This window comes from Haliaeetus leucocephalus, unplaced genomic scaffold (genome assembly GCF_000737465.1).
Source record: "Haliaeetus leucocephalus isolate CR32 unplaced genomic scaffold, Haliaeetus_leucocephalus-4.0 Scaffold657, whole genome shotgun sequence".
Classification (NCBI taxonomy): domain Eukaryota; kingdom Metazoa; phylum Chordata; class Aves; order Accipitriformes; family Accipitridae; genus Haliaeetus; species Haliaeetus leucocephalus.
Genome location: NW_010973093.1, coordinates 2,755,905 through 2,777,412, shown reverse-complemented (window position 1 = coordinate 2,777,412; position 21,508 = coordinate 2,755,905). Strand labels below are relative to the sequence as shown.

At 38.2% G+C, this 21,508-nt stretch overlaps 1 protein-coding gene across 1 annotated transcript in view; it reads left to right on the top strand.

The window, feature by feature from the left end:
* OGFOD3 (2-oxoglutarate and iron-dependent oxygenase domain containing 3) overlaps positions 1-20,343 on the top strand; it is a 46,903-nt gene extending 26,560 nt beyond the window's left edge. The window contains exons 8-9 of the mRNA XM_010579485.1: positions 5,845-5,968; positions 18,323-20,343. Coding sequence (XP_010577787.1) covers positions 5,845-5,968; positions 18,323-18,459 — 261 coding nt within the window. The 3' untranslated portion in view covers positions 18,460-20,343. The remainder of the gene's footprint in view (positions 1-5,844; positions 5,969-18,322) is intronic.
* Positions 20,344-21,508: the final 1,165 nt, after the last annotated feature.

The window sequence follows — 21,508 nt, the reverse complement described above, 5'->3', positions numbered from 1 at the left end:
AGTGCTAGCAGGAGCTGGTTGTAGGAAGCGAATTGTGCTGTTGGGGTTCATAAGAATTCCATCACTTGTTGCGCTCATTTCCAAGGGACACCAAATAAATTAGTGATTTTGGTTGTGTGAAGTGCAATAAATTCATAGGTTCCTCGTAGTTCTTCCACACTTCCAGAGAATTGAATTTGACTGCCACAAGGGAAGAGAAAACGGTAAATTTCAATAGCTGATGGCTACTTTCTCCACTTCTTTCAGCCCAAAAAAGTGTATTTTAGAATTTCAGACTCTGATTTATTACTGTAATGAGATTTGCATCTGCACAAGCATTAGGCTTGCCAATATTCTCTTTACTCTTTTCTGCATGTGTTTTGTATTGGTAAATGAATAAGGTGGTTGGATAACCTTACAATTAAGTATTTCTACCTAAATATCTACTATAATATACAAGTTATTTTGTCATTTAGAAGCAGATCTGTTTCCATGAAGAGAATTTGTTTCCTTTGTAGAAGCTGCTTCTCTGTTATGGCATCCTGACAGTACCTGTGCATGATGGACAGCAGGCTAGATGTTTTGCTGTTTTTATCCATCTGTTTTGTCCACGTTTTGTTTGTTATCTCACAGGCTGTCTGTTCAGGGAGCAGATACACCAACTGACAGGCCGTGGCTTTTTCTAACTGCTCCCAGCTTCAAAAACCAAAACAAACACAAAATGTGGTCTCTTAAATTTGCTATGCATAACCTAAACCATAATAGTTTCTATACTGGATAATTGGGTTGTCTGATTTATGACAGTAGTGAAGAGATAATTATCCCAGTTGGAGCAGTTACCAAACACGTTGTTCATAATCCTGTAGAATTTGCACACCCCCCCCCAAAAAAAGTATACCTGCTGTAAAATATGAAAATATGACTTATGCTAAATTTCAGGGTATTTTCTGAGAGAAGTATTGTCTAGGTAACGCTAGGAGTGAGAACTGTAGCTTGTGCTGTTTATTTTAAGTGCTACTTGAGCTTATGACTTGGAGGTCCATTTCTCGCTCTTTGGTCTTCACATGGAGCAAATGCTGTTGCCAGTGCAGAGGGCGTTGAAGAGAGGGACAAGCCACTATGGGCTGGGGTTGTTCTTGTGGAAACTCCCCCAGCTTAGTGGTTCATCCTTTTCTAGGATAAAGGACTTCAGCTATTGCCAGCTAATACAGTTACTTCTGTGGTTTAATGATAGCAGTTTGCGTTGCCTAGTTGAAAATACCGAGTTTGAACTAGGCTAATGATGCCTTAAATAGGGTCTGATGGAGATACATCCTCGATCCTGTTCACTTCATGTCCATCATGAAAGTCTAAATTACATCATCATGTATCATTGCTACTGGACACTGGCCGCTTTCACTTCTGGTACGTCATTCACTTGAATTGGCACCAGAGGATTAATTTGAATCTTTTCCTTGCTGCACAAACAAGCCTCTAATTCCTCTCTCCTCTCTAACTTCTGTTTGTGTGTCAAACGGTCTGGTATTATTTTCCCCTAAAGTGCAATTGGAACAGACCTATCTGGATGTAGCGTTCATCTATGTGTTTGCCAGATCATGGCTTACAGAAAATGTTACAGTATGTGTAGAATATAAGTTTGCACGTAACTTTAGCCTACTCTAGGTGTACATTATGTATATCTGTATCTATATCATTATGTGTTTAGAAGGAGGTAAAAAATAAGTATTTATAGCTGATCAGGCTATGCAGGAAACTGAACTCAAATAGAAGGTCAGTAGGTCAGAAGATATTTCAGAGAAGGCTAAATAGGGTAGACAAGTTGTGTAGCTTCACAGGTTGTCTTCAGAGCAGTTGGCCTGCCTTGTATTTTAATTTCTCCAACAAACTTAAGTTTCACCTGCCACTTCAGACTGCAGTTGAAAGCAAGGAAGAAAAAAAATGCATTGCTATTGATCAGAGGCAGGAGATACTTCCCAGATAAGAGCAGTAGTATGCTTATGTAGACTCCAAAACAAGTGTGAATACCAAGTAGTTGAAGAAAGATCAATAAAATTCAGCATGTTAAATATTTTGCCAGTTTGTTGGATGCTTTTGTGTTGTATCATTATTTATGCTTTCCCCTTGGAAAAGAACAAATCACTTTATGTATTTCTGCATAATAACTAAAAGGTGAAGGTTTCTCCTAGAAGACTTAAGGATTTTTTTTTTCCCTGCCTGTTTCCAAAAGAAGGTTAAAAATAAGCCTTTGAAAAACGAATCTCTGACACTGTTGGTTCAAGGATGTAGGCTTCTTGGAGCACATAAATACCCCTCTTGCATTTTTCTCTATATTGCTGAGTCTATTGCAATTATATCTCTCAATCTGAATATCCTTGGCTTGGAAGATTTTAACTGTGTAATGGAGTAGCACAGATCTATTGTGTCTGTATAACACTTTGTTTTTTCCCTAAAAGTTACTTGGTTTTAGTTATACAGGAATGGAAACCCTGAAATCACCCAAATGACTCATTTAATCTTGTTGAATTTATAAGCAGCTAAATCAAATAAAGAGAGTGTTGGCTTAAGATGTGGAGCTTTATCTTGGATGGAATTTGTTGTTTGGAACTGAGCCTTTCAAATGTCTGATTTATAATGGAATTGCTGTTGCACACTCAACTTTGATAGCAGTATAGTTCTCTAATAGAAGTGATGCAGGACTTGAAGATTTCTGCAGTCCCCTGCCTGGGCAAGGATCCTGTCATCCTTGACAGAATTGTCAGGCTCCACCATAAGATCAGTTTTGGTTTATCTTCCTTGAATTTTTTCTATCAGAGCTATTCCAGGACTTAAGTGCAAATTTTCTTAAATTTTTTAAATTAGCCTAAACTTGTTCATGATCAGTTTATAGCTATTTTCTTTCCCTCCTCCTGGCTCCACCTCTTCCCATCCCCATGTATTTATAGGTAGCAATCATCATATCCCTTTTCAGTCTGTCTTTCTCTAAGCTGAACCCAAGAACTTTCTTTCTCTAAGCTTGAAGCCAAACCTTCAAGTCTCCTTACCTGCGATATGCTCTCCATCTCCCTAACCCTTCTAGCAGCCCCCTTTCCTCTGGCTGGTGAATCTATCACTGATAGCAGCTGCCCTCTGTTCTAGCAGACTTTTCACTCCCCCCCCACCCCCCATTAGACATGTAATGAAATACATCGAAAGATCTTACTTCTGCCTTAGGACAGCATTGTCTTTGAAATGCGAGGAAGTTTGTTCTTTGTGTCTGCTCAAACCTGCTACCTCGGCTCACCTACAGCCCCTTGTAATTCAGTGACATGCTATTTGGTGTCTTACATGTCAACTAAATAGATACTACCAATATATAGAACATTGGAAGTAGCTATCAAGGCTATTTTTGTGATTATGTGCACAAAGAGATAGGTAGGGGCTTACAGGAAAAGAGCAGTTGTGACTCTTAATTTCTGCAAGATATCATGCTAGACCTATGCTAATTGGAAAGTGAATACGTGTTTGTATTTTCTTCTGCAATGGAAAGCAGAGGATGCTGTCATACATATCTATCTTAGTAACTGCAGGCCTGTCGCATATTCCTACAACTGTTGAGTTGCATATAAACATGTGTTCCTCAAAAACCCAAGGGTGCCACACTACAAAATGTGTCTGGCTAATTCTGACAATTAGTTGTATTTATAACAGTCTTTAAAGAAGTATCATATAAAAATCATTATGAGCATCTACCATTAAATATTAGCTGTGTTTGACTTATTTGGGCAAAGGGTGCTCAAAAAGAGCATATTAACTGTATGAAGCGTCAGGCTGAATGGAAATCCCTGCATTTTTTCTATTGAATTGTTCATAAGGAGCTATAGAAACTTGATTTACTGCAGTGTGCCTGTATGGCTTATCACCTGGTTTTAATGACAGCTTTTCTCATGTAGTTTGAACTTCTGGTTCAATTATTAACCTTTCTGGTATTGGAAATCATTACCAGGGTAAAAAAGACATTTGATATACGTGTGGGAGTTCTAGCATTTTAAGTAACTTGAGTATAATTTAGTGCCTCCTTTCTATAGTGTTGCATTTCTCAGGCATGGCTGCCTTCTGAGAGTTGGTAATGAACAAGAACAGGAACAGAAAAGCTGTGTTCCATTGCATATTTGGTTCCCCAAATTAGTCGTCTATAGAAATCAGATGTGTTTGGTTAGGCTAAAATGGTTTGAAGTCAGCTCTTAGAAGTTCAGAATTGGTAAATCTACCTTGGAGAGGATGGGGAGTGCACTGATGGAGCAAAGATTGCCGCACCGCTGAAGGGTTCATAAAAACAATTTTAATGCATTAGACTTGCAAGTATGAGTTGAACAAACTTCTTTACTATGCTAATGCCTTCACTGGCTGGAAGACTTCCTTAAACTGAGTGGGAGTTCTATCACAAAATCAATGAAGGTGAAAATAGCTTTGCAAAGCTGATTGTGTGAGGAGGGCTGCAGAATGGCTGTTTTGAGGTGCAGCAGTACCACATGCTCATTAATTCACATTTATTGCCTTGTATTGCTATGAAGGTTTGGGTAAACATGGGTAGAAGGTGATCATGAAAACATTTCTTTCATTCTTGTGATTCGGACTGTGTAGTGCAGCATATCACCAGACTTGGCTTTTTTCCTTTAAGCCCTTATGGTCAAAATAATAAAATAAGTAAGAATGAAAATGTCTTCCTATTCCATCTGCTGCTATGTTCTCTTTAGTCATTGCACTTACAGAATAATATGTACAACTGCTGTTGAGCCAAAATTTAACTGGCTCTAATGAATGTAACTTAAAAGAAAATTGAAAATATTTAGAAAGCTTCTAAGTTTGGAATTAGCACCTACCTCTAACAGTCACCAGGTCAGTCAAAACACTCTGCAAATACAGTACTACTGTGCTGCACATGTCAGTGTTTGGCAGTGTAATGCAGAACTTGATTGAGTTGAAATACTGTAAAGAAATTGGGGAATACAACCATTGATTTTAAGTATATTTTTAATTGTTGGTGACATGCAGATATGAAAAGGAAATATTTTCAGAATCAGCTAAACTCAGTGTTAAATATTTAGATAGCTTCACTCAGAGCATTAATACATAGTGTTTCTTCTCTCCATCTTCAACATACGTATTGAGCAAAAATAATACTTTAGAAGGAAGGAAAATCACCTTGTTATACTTAAAAATGGGGTGTTTGGTCTGTAGGCTGAGAAGAAGCAGAGGCTTTGAAAGTCACATTTGAAGGTTTTTAAACAAAACCCGTATGGAAAAGAGTGGAAGTTCCTCCAACAAATGCATGTTTACTTGAAAGGTCTGATTCACTGTTACCATGAAGCTCCTGCATGGTAGCTGGTGAAAGAGTAAAAGGTGAGGTTTCTGGAAACCTATAACCATGATTAGATAATGATGGAATTAATTAGTCAAAGGCTGTTCTTGGGTCTCAGCAAGGGTATGGTGAAATTTTATCTTGAAATAGTATAAATAGATCTGAGCCCTTCTATATTTTTGATACAATGCAGAGGTGTAACTTCTGACACTGTGTTGTTTTTTGCTAGCAGTTTAGTATGCTTAGGATGATAGAAATTGCTAAGAGCACTTCTTTAACAATGGAAACTGTAATAATAGAAATAATAAGCATAATATGCTAGTCTTGTATGTAGTGTGTGTGTGTAAACAGAATAGACTAATAAACATGTATCATTTCTATAAAAGAACATTCTCAGCTTTCAGAGACCCCTTTATGAAATACATGAAAACTGGAAAAACCCACCAGATCCATCTGCGTAATTATTTGTGCTCTGCGGAGATGGGAGTAGAATTTGGTAATGTTTGGTAATGTTGTCTTACTCCTAGGTGACTTATGGCTCTTTTGACTACACTTCACTGCTCTATCTCTCTGATTACACTGAAGATTTTGGTGGTGGACGGTTTGTGTTTATGGATGCAGGTTCCAACAAGACAATAGAGCCCCGAGCAGGTAAGAGTCTTGGTTTGCCTGCACTGAGGCAGGCCAAATTGTGCCATTTATTAACTGGGTGGGCTCGCGGATATAGTGGGACTTTGTCAGCAGTAACTGTGCAATAATGTAGCATTTTGTCTTCAGATTGATTACATAAAGAGTAAAAATTAAAAAAGGTTAAAATGTGGCCACAGTTTGAAATATCTGGAGTTAAGCCTTACAAAGCTGTAGGGCTTAGAACTGCAATCCAGTTATGACAGCTTAGCAGGTCACTATGCGTCAAGATCAAAGATAACTGGTGACTACAGCAAATGTGAAATAAAGCAATTTATTTTAGACTGTCTGGCCTGAAATTCCATTGTTGTTCAAGGAGGGGCTTAATACCCTATAATTGCTGTGAACTGGGTGTGAAGATGATTGATCACCACAGTTCTACTAACCTGCAGTAACGTGATGAACCATGGTAACTTGGTTATAAGTCCATACGTGCTTTCAGTAGATCTGACAGGGATGAGCATTCTGTTGGCTGTGAGTTATACCAAAAAAAAAAAAAAAAAAAACTTTTTTCCTTTAAGGGCTGGCTTAAAATTTTTCTATTAAGTGGATTATTTGTAACTAGAATTATTTTGGGGCAGGAAGAAAGAGCTCAGCCTCAACTCATCTGTCTGGCAGATGAGTACTGAGCTTACAGCAGTGTAACCTTTTTATAATGCAAGACCAGTCACACTTTTGCAGAAAAAAAAAATCAAGGGCAACTTTATATTCCTACTGGGTTCTGTCTTTTTTTTCAAGATAGAAAAGATGGAAATTTAGTCATTTAAAAACAGCCTCAGTAATTGTCTCCTGACAGGCATTACCCCAAGCAGAACTGACTTCTAACTATTGCTGCCTGCAAATGGGGATGGGTGTGGGGTTTTATTGACTTATGGATCATAGCAATCCATTCGCCAGCAGTAATGCTGTTTTAGATAAACTCTGAGATTATCTGCATTCTGGGTTTGGTGTCATGAATTGTATGTTTGATTATTTTGGCTTTTGTGGTTGGAAATAAACCCTAAACTGAAAGTACCATCTTTTGCAAAAGATGCCACCAGTATTTGGAAAGGGAACTCATTAAACTGTTTCATTTCCAGATGCAATTCTAAGATGAACACGTTTTTATAGCTGTAGAAATCATAGTTGAATTCTAGATAGCTAGGAAGACAGCTGTCTCCTTGCACAGTACAGGGGCACTCAGTCCAATTGCTGTATGCAATGTGCTCCTGACTTAATTTCAAGAAGTCTTGCAACTGTGAAATTGCTTCCATTCAGCCCCATCGGGTTAATTTTCAGGCTCTGCTGCAAGGTGTTTGCTCTTTATGTCATTCTTGGGGAGGAAGGGAGAAAGATTTATTTTTAAAATTATTTTTTTTTTAAACAGCACCTGGTTTTGGCTATTCCCTTTAACAGGTTGTTATATTGACAGTATGTGTGCCACAGAACTGGTTAAACACACCTGTTAAACCGAAACAATGCAAAGCTTATAGGGAGTAGCCTTTTTTTTAAAGATCAAATGTGCTACATGTACGTAACAGAAAATAAAGTTTAATGCTGGTTACACCTTTCTAACACACTTCTCTGTCTAAACACAGTTGTCAGGGTTCCCGTGGTTGTGTCACTACCTATGGTGCAATCTAAATAACTACTAACATCCTGTGAGAAAAGGAGAAAAGCTTCAGAGGTGAAGCACAATGTGAAGGTGATTGCACTTACTTTTCCTTTTACTGATAAAACACGGCTTGAGAGAATGTGAGCGAGGGAATGACCCCAGGGTATTTTGTGTTGCTGGTACAAGTTGATGTATTTTTCATGTTCAGAATGTTCCTTTGCAGTGTTTCTTCTCTCCTTCCCTCTTTGTTTTGTTTGTTTGGTTTTTGTTTTGTTTGTTTTATGCTTCTTTTGATCCTTTGTGCTTCTCATGTCACTCCAACCCAACTTTTAAAACTTTGTGTTGATAAGCTTTTCTGCTTCTTATTGAGGAGATTCAGGCTTTTTTAGACATGACTGTCGTAATTGCTGGTTCAGTTTTAGTGCATGACAGCTAATTTACCTTCTCTGTATTGCTAATGCCATTTCAGTTCTAAAACCTGGCACTTCTTGTTGTCTCAAAGTTAGTCTGTGTTTTGGGAACCTGGTACTGTGTGCCAAAATGAGCACTTTCCTTTTTATGTGAGCAGTAATTTGTTAAAGTGTCAGGCTTTGCAGTAGGGAACAGAAAGGCATTGTTATTGATGCAGCAGAGCAGAAAAGCAGTAATTGGAAATAGAAAAAAAGACAAAAATAAAACATTGTGGGATTTCCTGTGTTTGGGAGTGCTGTCTGGGCAAGTCCCACTGCTGCTTCAAATGCTTTCGCAGCACTCACCATTTAAGGATGAGCCTTAGCCAGACAGGGACAGGGAAAACTCTTTTGTTAAAAGTGGAGCCTAAATTTAAAACACTTATCACTTCTCTACCACTGGTGGATTGTATGAGAAGTCTAAGTCCCAATTCTCACATATTTGAATGAAAGACTCTCAATATAATTTGTAGCATGATCTATGACATTGCTGAGTTCAATTATTAACAAACATGTCTAGCTTTAAGAAGGAATTATAACTTATTAACCTAGAAACTCTTGAGGGTTTTTTTGTCTTTTTTAATGGACATGAACAAGTCACCACTGTGATGTCAATTCACATGCACAGACCTCTGGCTAATTCATAACCAAATGTGGCATTAAGGAACACATCTTTCTTCTGCCCTGATGGGCTTCAGAAGTATATAAGTCTCTTTTGACTTAAGTCAGGACCTCTGACTGCTGCAAGAAACTCGCTGTACCATGAGTAAGAGAATCCTTGGAGCCAAGTGAAATCCTACTTTGAAAGGAAAACTTTTTTTTTTTTTGGACAAAGAAACAGTTCTAAAGTAGTATCTGTTGCTTTTAAATGGCTACATTAATTCTGTTTCCAAAATTAAGGTATTAGCATTTTGTTTTTACCATTTGCACCAGGGGTAGCTCTGTTTGAGAGATGAGATGAAATGAAATAAAGCAAGTTAGAATGAGGTTCTTCAAAACGAAGCCCACAGCTGTTTCAATATTAACTTTTGTTTGCTGGCCTGAGACCTGTTTTAGTAGTCTTCAATAGATACAAGAGGATTAAGATTAAATGGCAGACATCAAGGCATTCCTTTTTTAATGATAAAATTGGTATGCTTTCTGCTGCTACTAAATTTATCAGTGTAAACCATATTTAAAACTTCATAGTTATGGAGAGTCTTGTGTGAATTTGGAGACTGGCAATATTAGACAGGTCACAGACTTCACTTCATGGTAAAGCGTAGATGAAACCCTGCAGTTGGAATAAAATATCTGTACCAGTTGTGTGTTCCTTATTTGCATGTACATTTCTTGGTTTTAAGGTCAGCTTTGCTACACTTATTTTCTGCTCACAAAGAAGTTTGTTCTTTATACAAGTTGTTTATTATATAAGGGTAGAGGGAAAGGTCGCAATCACTTCTTCTGTGTGTGGAAGAAAATCTATGGTGCAACACAAATTCTGTGCATTGGAGAGTGAAATGTGACTCTTCCTTGAATATCAAACTTAGCATATTTTCATAGCTGTCAGAAGTGTGTGTTTCTGAAAGTGTAAAAATATTTGAGATGAAGGTATGAGCTATTTGGGAACTTGTGAAGTTGGATTATTCTTCATTTAGAATGGAAAAAAGCATATGCTCAGAGCCTGAGCAATTAGTTTTTCTGCTCCAGTAGAGAAAAGCATACATTTAAGAGTGCACATGGAGCTTTGTTATAGTGCAGGAATGGGCTTCAGGGTGTCTGTACACTTACTGAGGTAAGTGTAGCTTTACTGCAGTGGTTAGATATCACATGACTCTCAGATCCGGTAATCATGAGAATAAGTGCAGTTAAGTGGTGGGAATTTGTCATGCCTTTATTTTATTGTGCTCTTTAAAAAATTAGTTTGGAGGAATTCACTACTAAAGGCTGAAGGAATGCAGCATAGTGACAGAAAGGGCAATGATGTGAAAAGTAAGATTCCCAGATTCAGAAGTCCTACAACAATATTAACACAAGGTGTGAAAACAGTGTTTAAAGCATGTATTTAGTAATCCATCTTGTATCATGGAATAGTGGATTTATTTATTTTTTTCCCCCACTGAGTATAGGTAGTCTGATCTTTCTCTACATTCAATCCGCATTATCCAGATTCAGTCTAGATCATGATAATCTTCTGGCATTCCTAGCTTTAGTTTTGCTCCAATCAGTAAAACCGGAGGACATCTTGATGTTAAATTGGTAACAACTGAAAGTTGAGAATGATTTAAAAATCCACAGAAGTAGCTGTCAGTCCTAGAGAAGAATAAATGGAGCAAGCATTAGCAGCTGCTGCAGTAATAACGAGCTATGCAAAGTTCATGGGTTGCAGGACAGCAATTCTTACTGATTTGTAATACTAATCATAAATTGCACCTGGGACTAGTAAGATGATTGCAGAGAGAAATGGTAGAAAAAGGAGGATGTATTGCAATTGTGACAAAAATTGGTAGAAAATAGCTCAATAGCTCCTCATTTCTTTGTAGAACTCTGGAGATTTTCTTTTGCTTTCTATTTTGTTTTCATGGAAGGATAACTGTGTTCCAGACTCTGGTTTTGTATTCCAGTGGCACTTGATAGGTTTATGATGGCATTAAAAGAAATAATATTTTAATTGGGCCAATAAAGCAAGAGGTACCTGGGAGGAGCAGGTCAGACCTTCAGTTAACATGGTGCTTATATGAATTACTTCATATAAAATACACTGTCTTGTTGAGGGTATCTGTTACTGAGGATAGTAATGGTCACTTTACATTAGCTGGACCATTGAAACAATTGTTGGGGGGACGGGGAACTAAACAGATGCCTTATGTTACAGTGATCCACAGAGCTTTGTGAAGCACTGTCAATAGTGAGAATTGGCCTCTAAGGCTTTTTCCCCTGGTATAAAATACTTTATTATAAATGAACACATGTAGCATGCACCTTATGTGCTTTCATTGCTTGCTGCACGGGATTTTGTTTTATGTAATGCATATGCAGGCCAATATTTCATGAATTTGATTTGATACTGCTAGACAAAGCCACAGGCATAAAGAGGGAGCAGAGGAAAATCAGCTTCAGCCAGTTACTTGATGAAATTCAGGTGATGTAACAGATAAAGGAAAACGAAATATTGAAGTAACTGCGGGTTCAGCTGTGCTACACTGTATAGTTCAGTTACTGATATTAATTTCTTGGTTCCGAAGCTTTGTGAGTGTTAGTGTCACACACCATAGGTGCTATCATGAAGTGTTTTTGTTTAAAGGCCATTTTTTGACTAAAATAGCAGCAGAAGTTAACCCTTGTGTTTATGCTTTAGTGATTTACTAAATGTAAGGATGAATTCCTTTATCAGAAGTCCAAAACCTAGAACTCGGGCATCCATGTGATTTGACCACAGCTCTACTAATCATGCAATGTTTACCAAGGTTAAGAAAAGTGAAAGAGGTGATCCAGAGGTATTTCATGTGATTGAAATTGCAACACTTTGTTCTTAGAGGCTTCTCTTGGTGAGGACTTTTTGTAGGAGTCCAATTTAGAAACCTTCTGCAGCTGCCTGGGGTGCTTTAACATGGGACAACAGAGGGGGTTTAGGTAAGGACTTGCTTAAAGCTTTCCCCATTCAACATTTATTTATAAGTAATTGAATAAATATATCTGTTAAATAAGTTTTATTGTGCAATTACAGAAAATATTATTATCAGGTTATTTGCCTAAGATACGGTCATTTTTCTTGGACACTTTACATGAGAATGAATTGGCAATTAATCCTAAACAGATGACAAGGATGAGAATGCAATTGTGTTTGTGCTGTTTCCCCAGCAGTGCTTCTGTCTTGGTGTCATTCAGCAGATGAGATGCAGTTTTTCCTTCTTTCCCAAGTAACATTTAGAGCTGATAAATGTTAAGCAGACAGTCAAAGCTGTCACTGCATAAGATGAAGGATGTTGAATAGATCTGTGGTGCCAAATAAACTGTTCCTGCTTCCCTTTAATCAGGCAGATGAGTTGCTTCATTTCCTTCTGAGCAGTAGCTCAGTCTTTCCAGTGCCCCCATCCAGCTGCCATGGACAGCGGATGGAGGTGAGACCTCTTACATTCCCATGGCCCTGCTTTGCATCCCTTCCCTGTCACTGGCACCAGGCAGGGGTAGCCCCTGCCCTTCCCAGGTGTCCAGCCACAGTTTAAGCAGACCAAGGAGGAGAGCGAGGGGACAGTTATCATTCCCTTACGTTCTTGCACGATCAAGTGTTGATTGAGACAATCTAACACATCATTTATGGTTTCTCCTTGATGTTCTCATGACCTAAGGAGTTTACAAGGAAATTTGGCAGTGAATCAAACTAGATGGACTAGAAGCATGCTGCTAAGAAAGCAGAAGGGGTAGTTTCATGTGAAGGATGGGAGCATGAAGGGGCTTGGAATCCAGTGGCAAAGCAGGCATGCTGCAAATAGGAGGTGATTGCCAAAGTTGGTATTAACGTGAGTGGCCTCTTCCATGTGTGATCAGAATAACTGAGATTGAAAGGGACCTCTGGAGGTCGTCTACTCCATGGCCCCTGCTCAAAAATCAAGCACAGGAGACATGGGGGTAGCAAAATACACATGCCTGAGACATACCTGGGAAACATCAGTATCTGAATGCTGCGCTCATATGTGCTAATGATATGACCCTGAGCAATGTGATAGAACTCAGAAGTTGGATATAATTTAGAAGTTAGCCTTGATTTGAGAAAGGCAATTGGACCAGATGACCTCCCAAGGTCTCTTCCAACCTAAGTTATGCAATGAATTTATAATATTAGAAGCATAACATTCTTGTATTATTTTTTCTTGCAAGCATTCTGGTATGTTAATATTTGTATGGTTCTCAAAGTCCTTTCATATATTCTATGTATCCTTTTATAACTTAATCTGCATGCTTTACTACTTTGTCTTGTGCCAGAATAAAAACAATAGAGGATATTTTTTATAATACCTTTTAAAACAGAATATGCATTAACTCCAAAGTATTGTAATGGTGTTTACTAATTAATTTTCACAGTAACCTTGTTAGAATAGGTCAGTACTAGCTTAATTTTAGAGACAAGGAAACGAATGAGAGAGTAAGTGGTTTTGTTGAAGTCACAGTTAGATGTCAAGGGCATAGTTGTAATTGAAAATTTTCCTTTGTATGTTCCTCCAATCTATATTGCCTCACAGTACAGAGGTTATGTACCAAATTGTAGGCAGCTTGTTTATGGAACTGCAACTGAATGTTAAAATTCAACATGGATAAAATCTCCTGAGAGTAAGTCTTATGGGAATACTGGCGTTTTTACTGTGAAATGTAGCTGAATGCATAATTCTTTCCCACCTCTATGCCGCTTCTTGCAGTGATTATATTTTCTGAGTACATCTAAAAAGAATTCATTGCTATGGGGCAATTATGAATGAGATTAAAACCTGGGAAAGCAAAAGCAGGGAAAAGCAAAAGCTCATAGTTAATACATATATTCCTCTAGTGGTTTTGTTTGAGTAATTATAATGGGTCATAATTGCTGCATAGTGAAATATCTGTTGCTTTTGCTGCTTATGTATTATTCCTGAAAACAACAGTGTTGCTTCATCTAAATTAGGATCACATAAAATTCATAGCAGTGGAGCTTGTGACTGGCACTTGTCCACAGGAATATTTATGAAGACATACAAGTGCAAAAATTGATCCTCAGAAAATCAGGAGAATGTGGTTACCTCCAATACAATTAAGGTCTTGCTTCCTGTAAGAGGAGCAAGACCTTTCCTGTTGGTTGCATCACAAGCTTTTCTCAGCCTGACAGCATTTAAGAACATGACTTGTGTCAGTGACACCGAAGACCAGGCTCAGTTTTGATGGATGCTGTGGTGCTGAGCTTGTTAGCAGCTCCTGTCCTAGGTGACTGTGAGCGTGGCATATTTAAATGAGCTTGCACCTGAGTTTTCCGTGACAGTAGTTCTTTCATCCCCAATACAATTTATCCTTTGCTTACTCTTAAGTTTTTAAAACTTGCGTGGATACGTACGGGCCACAGAAAGAAGAGACTGGAAGTAGCTCCAGCTGTGGATGAAACTCTTGACTAATCTTAGTACAGAGGCAGAGCTGGAGGCTTATCTGGGAACTAGAAAAGGGAGCAACTGTTTCACAGTAACACTTTCTGCAATCTGCAAGGAACAGAAGCTAAGCTTTTATTGGGCCAAACTGTGTCTTGAAACACACTTCCTAGCACTTAATGCTGGAAAGTACGAGCAAAAATGGGAAGGAAGAGAAAACAAGCTGTAGATTCAGGTATTGTCAAATAGAGATCAATGGCAATGATTGATTAATTCTGTTCCTCTGGAGATATGCAGGCAAGCTAATAATTTAGAAACAGGCTCCTGCAGGTCTTGAGGTTACCATGAATCTTTCCAATTCTTTGGTTTTTTGCTCTTCTAATAAGAAAGGTGAGAACAAGTACATGTGTGTGGGAGGAACTTCCTCCAGTCCACTGTTGCACTCTTCCATGGGAACTAGGCTGGAATACAGCTCACTCCCCTATTACTAGACAACCTGATGGAAATCGTGAAGCCCGTTGGGAACAGCTATAAAGAAATTTTAGGTGTTTGTGGGCAGAAAAGAGGAAAGATCATTGATAGAAGTATCTACAAAATGTGAGTATTTTTATCTAATACTGGGGTCCAAGTGTTAAAAGTGCTAAATGCTCTGGTGTGCTGCACTAATTGCTGTGGTATGCTCTGCCTGATTGACTTCTTGTGGAATGGAAAGCGGAGGTGAGGAGGAGATGATAGACAGGAGGTGTGAGAGGGCAGCCCATGGTTCCTTGTGATTTATGGATCTAAAACTCTTCCCTGAGGTTGAGGTACTTGTCAAAGTATTGTGAAACTGAAGAAGCAATGGAGTTTTTGGCACCTTGCAGTGATTTGGGAAAATGAGTCAAAAATTCACAATCAGGATGAAATACTGTTCAGACTATAGATTCATCTCACTGGAAAAAAACCAAATCCTTTGTTTTTTACCCTTGGCATTACTTCTAACCCCAGGACACCTCCCTTCTAATCTTCATCCTTTAGAACACAGGTCAGAGACTGGCCTCTTTCTGAAAGCTTAGAAGCATGGGCCTCAAAACAGGAGATGATCCCATCGCTCTTTCTTCATCTCCAAAAGTTCATCCCTTAAGGATCAGGGATTAAACACTTTCTTTTTTAGGTTATATAATATACTAAAAAATTGTATTGAGTAGGAGCTTGTGATCTCAAAAAAGCTTACACTTCTAACAGTAAGTGTTCATAAATCAAACAAATTATGTGCCAGGAGGTAGTAGTCAAGATTTCTTTAGTGGAGCAGAAAAGCATGTGGGAAGGAAATCTGTGCAGGCAGGTCAGAGGAGGGGAGAAGAAAATGAAAAGACTGATTTGAGGCCATTGCTCAATAATGAAAGAAAAGGACAAAGGAAATGGGATTAGAATTTTACACACTTTCTCCTGAGCTTTTGTCGCTCAAAAGTGTTTCATCAGGAAATTTTAAGTACATATGTACTTTTTATCTGCAATGAGTAGTTGCATAGCCGTTCTTTAGCATTTGCAGTACAACACTAATCTCTTATGAAGCTCAGCATTCACTCTATCAATATTTCATAGTCTGGAGAGCTTAGTGGAACTGCCCTATGCATGTCTTCCTCATCATTCACAATCAGAGAAATCCTATCACAGCTACATTAGTTGTAGCAGTGTGTAACACTTTAAAAAGTGCACTTTAGACACTTTGAATGCAATCTCACAGCTAAACCCAGACCCATATTGCATATGACCCTACTAACTTGCTAATATGATTCATAGTTTGAAACTTTGGGGTTTAAAATCTTAACTCAAAACTGATCAAAAAATAGCTAGAACAAGGACAGGTTATAACCTAGGATTAGGTCCACACTTCCTTAAGGAATTTTCATAGTCCTGACCTGCTTGCTTTCTTGTAGTGATTTAATTTTTGAAGTGGTTTCCATATACTGTGTATTGAAGCAAGATTATGAAGAGTCCAGTCTTGGTGTGCTTGAAAGTCCTAGAAGTCATCCTATCCAGTAATGGTACAGCTTTATTTTATCTTGTGTCTTTCTCCAGAAGTCTCTGGATAATGATATTGCCATATATCCCTTGAAGGTTTTGTCAGATGGGATGGGAAGTAACATTTTTTTACTCTCTTTTTGAACATTTATACTATTAAAAATAGCGTACCATGGAAAGAATGTGCTTTTGCTTCAAAATTTTGCAAAGTTGAAAAGCAATTCTTCGCAAGTGAGGAAGAAGTATCTTTGCAAACTGACTGTAGGCTTGTTCAGTGACTCGGAGACCCCATTTGACAGATATGGGACCAGATGCACAAGGAGCTGTAAGATACCATATATATGAAGACATATTTATTAAAGAAAGAAATTAAAAGACATTCTGTATAGCCAAAAAAAATCCAGTTTAACTGCCTTAATACACTGAAACTTGTCTAACTCCATTTACTACTACTTCTAATAAGAGATCAAACAAAAAAGCTTGAAAATCAGTTTAAGGCAAAGCTTTGGGCGAGTAGGTGAGGGATTGATAATAAAGTATGTGAATGATGTTGAAATAAGATTTAAAAGAAAAAAAAAAATCATGGCACAGGGACTTTGTATGAAATTCTTGAGGGTAGTGCTGTTCATTGCAACACTTGTAGGATAGGAGTGCATTGCCTTCATTTAGTCTTTCATCCAGAAAAGCAGGACACCAAGGTGTAAATGAGCTGTGCATATGAACAAATCTATTCTTTATATATAGCTTTACCAATTATTAATGTGCAGCCACAGGCAGAGAAAAGTATGATATGACTTCTGCTTGGCAGTTATGAAAGACTCTGTGAACTATGAAAGATTAAATGTGAACTGCAACTGAACATGCAAGGGACACAGAGGCTACTTAAATAGACTTCAGAGATTAGTGAGTAAACCAAGCTCTATAAGGCCAGTCTAGTTTTGTTCAAATCTCCCATGTGTGCTGTTTAGGAGTATGTAAGCAAAATAACTTCTGGATCTTTTGGATCACTTTTAGAAGAGAAAACCAGCTATGTGTCTGGTGCCCAGTTCTGTGGTGGAGATTGTGTAATGGTTGGAATAGTTTATCTTGTTGTTCAGATTTTAAGTAGGCATCCAAGTGTTTCATTTTGCCTGATTGTGAATGAGTCCCAGGCAGAGTTAGATTGTCAATATGAGTTCCCTATGATAAGCTCTTTAAAAACTTTAATCTAACTTGGAACAATGGAAAAAAAGCCTGAGTAGGAAAACCACATGCCATTGGGATAAAACAGTTGTGCATGAGTATTACTAGCTTTCTCAGGAGAACTTCAGCAGTCCTACAGAGTTGCGTCAGTTCTGAGTTACATGCCAACATCAAACTTTTACATTCTCAGAACAGTTTAATAATGTGAAAGTGCAGAGAGCTCCATTCTGCTGTTTCATCAAGTGGGATGCTAATGTATCTCCACTGTCATTATCAAAGTAACTGCATTTCACCTTGATGCCACTTAAGGCTTGGAGAACCCTAAGGCAAGGTGGTGGTCAAAGCTTGGACAGGATGAAGCACAGGAGTAAGCACTTGCAACAATTTCCAAGCCAATGCATTGATGGAGTCATTCCTTATAAGGAAAATTAATTTGTATATGACTGATACCTAACTTTCTAACCTGGCTCAACAGTGAGTGATCAGACTGCACGCAAAAAGCTATAGCAAATACTGGGTATAATGCTGATAAGCTGCCACAGCTGTTTGTAAACCTGCTGAGCATTTTTTTCACTGAAGACTTTTGGCCACCTTTGTAGTACTTCCTCCTTCTTTGGTCTAAAATTAGAGCCCAGACTAGAAGGGGAGCAGGGAGGAAATCAATACACTTTGCTGACAGTCAGCAGAGTTGCTTTTTTCCTTTTTTTAATTGAGGCAACTAAGAACTGGCTTCAAATGTTCTTGGCTTCCTCCTGCCTTTTATAAACTATGAGTTACGGTGGAATTATGTCTCCAGCTTTGTAGCACAAAGGATTAACGTACGTTTTAAACAGTACATAAAGCTGTCAGAGTGCAGCATAAGCTCATAACAGTTTGTCTTTGACCTACGGGCTCTCAGGTAGCTAGGGAACAGCTGGACTGAGACAACAGCAAAACTGTGCAGGGAGCTGATAGCCAAGTGGCAAACTCCATGTCACTGATTAAATATATTTTGTCTTTACAGGCCGGGTTTCCTTTTTCACCTCTGGATCAGAGAACCTTCATCGGGTAGAAAAGGTTCACTGGGGCACTCGCTATGCCGTCACCATCTCCTTTACGTGCAACCCAGACCATGGCATTGGGGATCCAGTCTTGATGTAATTCCTCTGGGGATGGAACATGAGGTCAAATGGAATGAGAGAAGCCCTGCAAAAGGAGAAGAAAAAGGGAGATAACTCTTACAACCTCACATTCAATTAGACTTTCCCAGCTGTATTAATATATTGCAATACACTTTGTTTTCACGTCCTTTTCCATAAATGTTGCAAATGGTGCCTTAAAGACCATCTAAAATTTGGCGTATTCTGAAAATGGTTTGTCTTCATGTCCTAAAGGAATAGGCTACAAAGAAGAGTTCCAGAGTAGGCTCTTTTTTTAAAATTTTTTTTTAATTCTTCAGTTTAAAAGATACAATCTTTTGGACCATGTCTTGATATGACTCCCCATGCTGCTGTTACCTCTTTATTTAGTCTCTTCAGTTACTAATGCAATGTAGAAAGTTTGACTTAAGTTAATAGAGCAAGATGAGTGTTATTCTTCTGAACATACCTTCTGTTGAGACAAATGTATTCTCCTTAGCATGGGCATTAGCGGGCAATACACATGTGGTTTGACTACTGGGACTTACTTGAACTTTTTTTATTGAATTACTACAGAGATATTTTCTGCTACGAACAGGGACTAGTTAATACAAAATCAGAAATACAATTCTCTGGCTGGCTAGAAAGCCTATTGCTTTTGGATTGCAAATGCTTTGTGCTAGGGAATGTCACTGCATTAGATACCTTTGATCAGAATGCAGCATTCCCAACTCATCTTGTTTTCTTTGGGTCTTAATGAAAATGATCAGTCTCCTGGCTGGAAGCCTGGTGTTAGGGTTATTAAGAGCTCTTTATGGAGATGGTTTGACCATGTAACCCTGTACATTAAGTAAATATTAAAAAGGAGAGCTGGGCAGAGGTATTCAGACAGTCCTCTGGATTCATCTGAGCATTCATCATTACCTAATTCCCAGGTAGGGCAGTGTGGTTTGGGAGGGGCACAGCTGAGAAAAAAACCCTAGTTTTATTGTGGTTTTCCATCTGCCAGTTCTGGCCGCCTCCAACTCAATCCTGTGAACCCTGGCTTGCTGCTTGGAAGGCTGGGTAACAAAACTCCATGGACCAGTGGACTGTGCCATGTGGGGTCTGATGAGGGAAACTGGTGTCCACCTGTACTTTAAATTGATATGGTCTCAAGTTAGGGCTTTGTTGTAAAACACTTTGAAAATATCTATTTATTGGGCCTACATGAAATCTTAAGACCAAGTTGGAGGAAGCTTGGGTTTTTTGTTATTGTTGACACAACTGCGAATCTTATGTTGTGAAATACTGTGTTTTATCTTGTTCAAAACAATGTTTTATCTGCTTCAGAAAGTCTCAATAGCTCTTACTGGACTTCTCTTTCTCAGCTTAGTATGAAGACTTCTTTCTGTTAACTAGGACCATTAGTCTGTGGTGTCCTTGAATAATAAATTGCAAGGACTTAAGAGAAGAGGGGATGATTGCATTGCAGTACCGATAAAATAACATCTAAATGCATAATCTTGCCAATTACCTTACTTTCTTATTACAGTCAAAGATTTTTATGGGTTGGCGCATCAGTAAGTGAACGGTAGGAAAATAGAATTTGATTGAGGGGAAAAAAATTAGGAAGCAAACACGTTGATTTGTTTTACTAGTAGTCTATATAATTTGTGTGAAACACTTTGAAAATCTGGGAATGTGCTTTGATTTTTTTTTTTTAATTTGTTTATTATGTATACAGTTTTTACTTTTTAGTCTACCCTTTTATGGAAATAATAAGTATTGGGGAGGATTACACCGAAAATCCATATAAATAGGAATGATGACAGGACACTTGGACTTGTTCTATTGTGATTGTTCTCATTTGGCACACCAGCGAGATTGGTCTTTTGTAATTTCATTTCTTTGTTCTCAAACTTGAAAAGGGCTTCCTTGTCCGTGCTAACAAGGAAGAATTGTTAAAATGGCTGGATGCTAGGAATAATAAAGTTAGTTGGGTTCCATATCTAAATACTTGTCTCAAAGCCTGTTAATTCCAAGACATTTGCATTACACCCAAGTTGTAAGTCTATGTGAAGGCAGACCAAGATCACCAGCAACTGCTTTACTGGCTTAAAACTTGATTCCTAACATTACCTTGAGATTTAAATGTATGGACTTTTCCACAAAGACACCTGATAGCAGTGGAATCTAAATATGAATGGACCTGTGTAGATTTAGGTTGGGATTCTCCAGGTTAAGGTCCTATGTTCCAAAATTCCTACTTCACTCTAAGTCCCATCACTGCTCTGCAACACTGTCATATAAATTGCTTTGCTGCTTTTTAAAAAGCGTTAGTTACTTGCATCTGTCATGCAGGCTTTGAGTTGCACTAAATGAAAATGCCACTTTCAGAGCTGCCCTCTGTAAAATACTGCTCTACAGGGTCATACTGGACCATGGGGGAAAGCTCAGCTAATCTCCTTTTGGATTTTCATCTTTTGAAGATCCTGTGTATTGTAGCATCTCCTGAACACAATGCATATCTTATGCTATGAATTGACTGTCATTCAGAAATAAAATCAAGTTGGTATTTGTCTTTTGGAGTTTTTAAGCTTCAGTAATGTGTTCAATATGATGACCAAACCTGTCAAATATAATTTGTGGAAAAACTTGTGCATGGTACCTAGTAAAAGAATTCTTCCTTTGAAAGAAGTATAATAATTCAGTATGCTGTATGTTTCAGTACTGACCAAGCTTCAATATCCAGACTACTAAAAGCAGTATCTAGATCTATGAAGAAATTAAATAGCAAATGAGGAAGTACAGTGCAATCTCAAAGATTCTGAACATAGCCTCCAGCAGGAAAACAGTAATTGCAGAAAGGCTGATGTTCCTGGGGCAGAAGGCAATCTGCAGAATTCAGTGATCATTAGAAATAAACTTGGCTTAATTTATTTTAGTCCACTTAAATACCCTGAATAACTTTTTATTAAGGGTATCTCTTCCCAGTTCTTGACAGATAATTCTGAATCTGAAATACAGTAATTAAAGTCTGTTCTCTTTCAGGTTCAGCCTGCCTGTTGCTACTGGGAAATGCAGTTCTC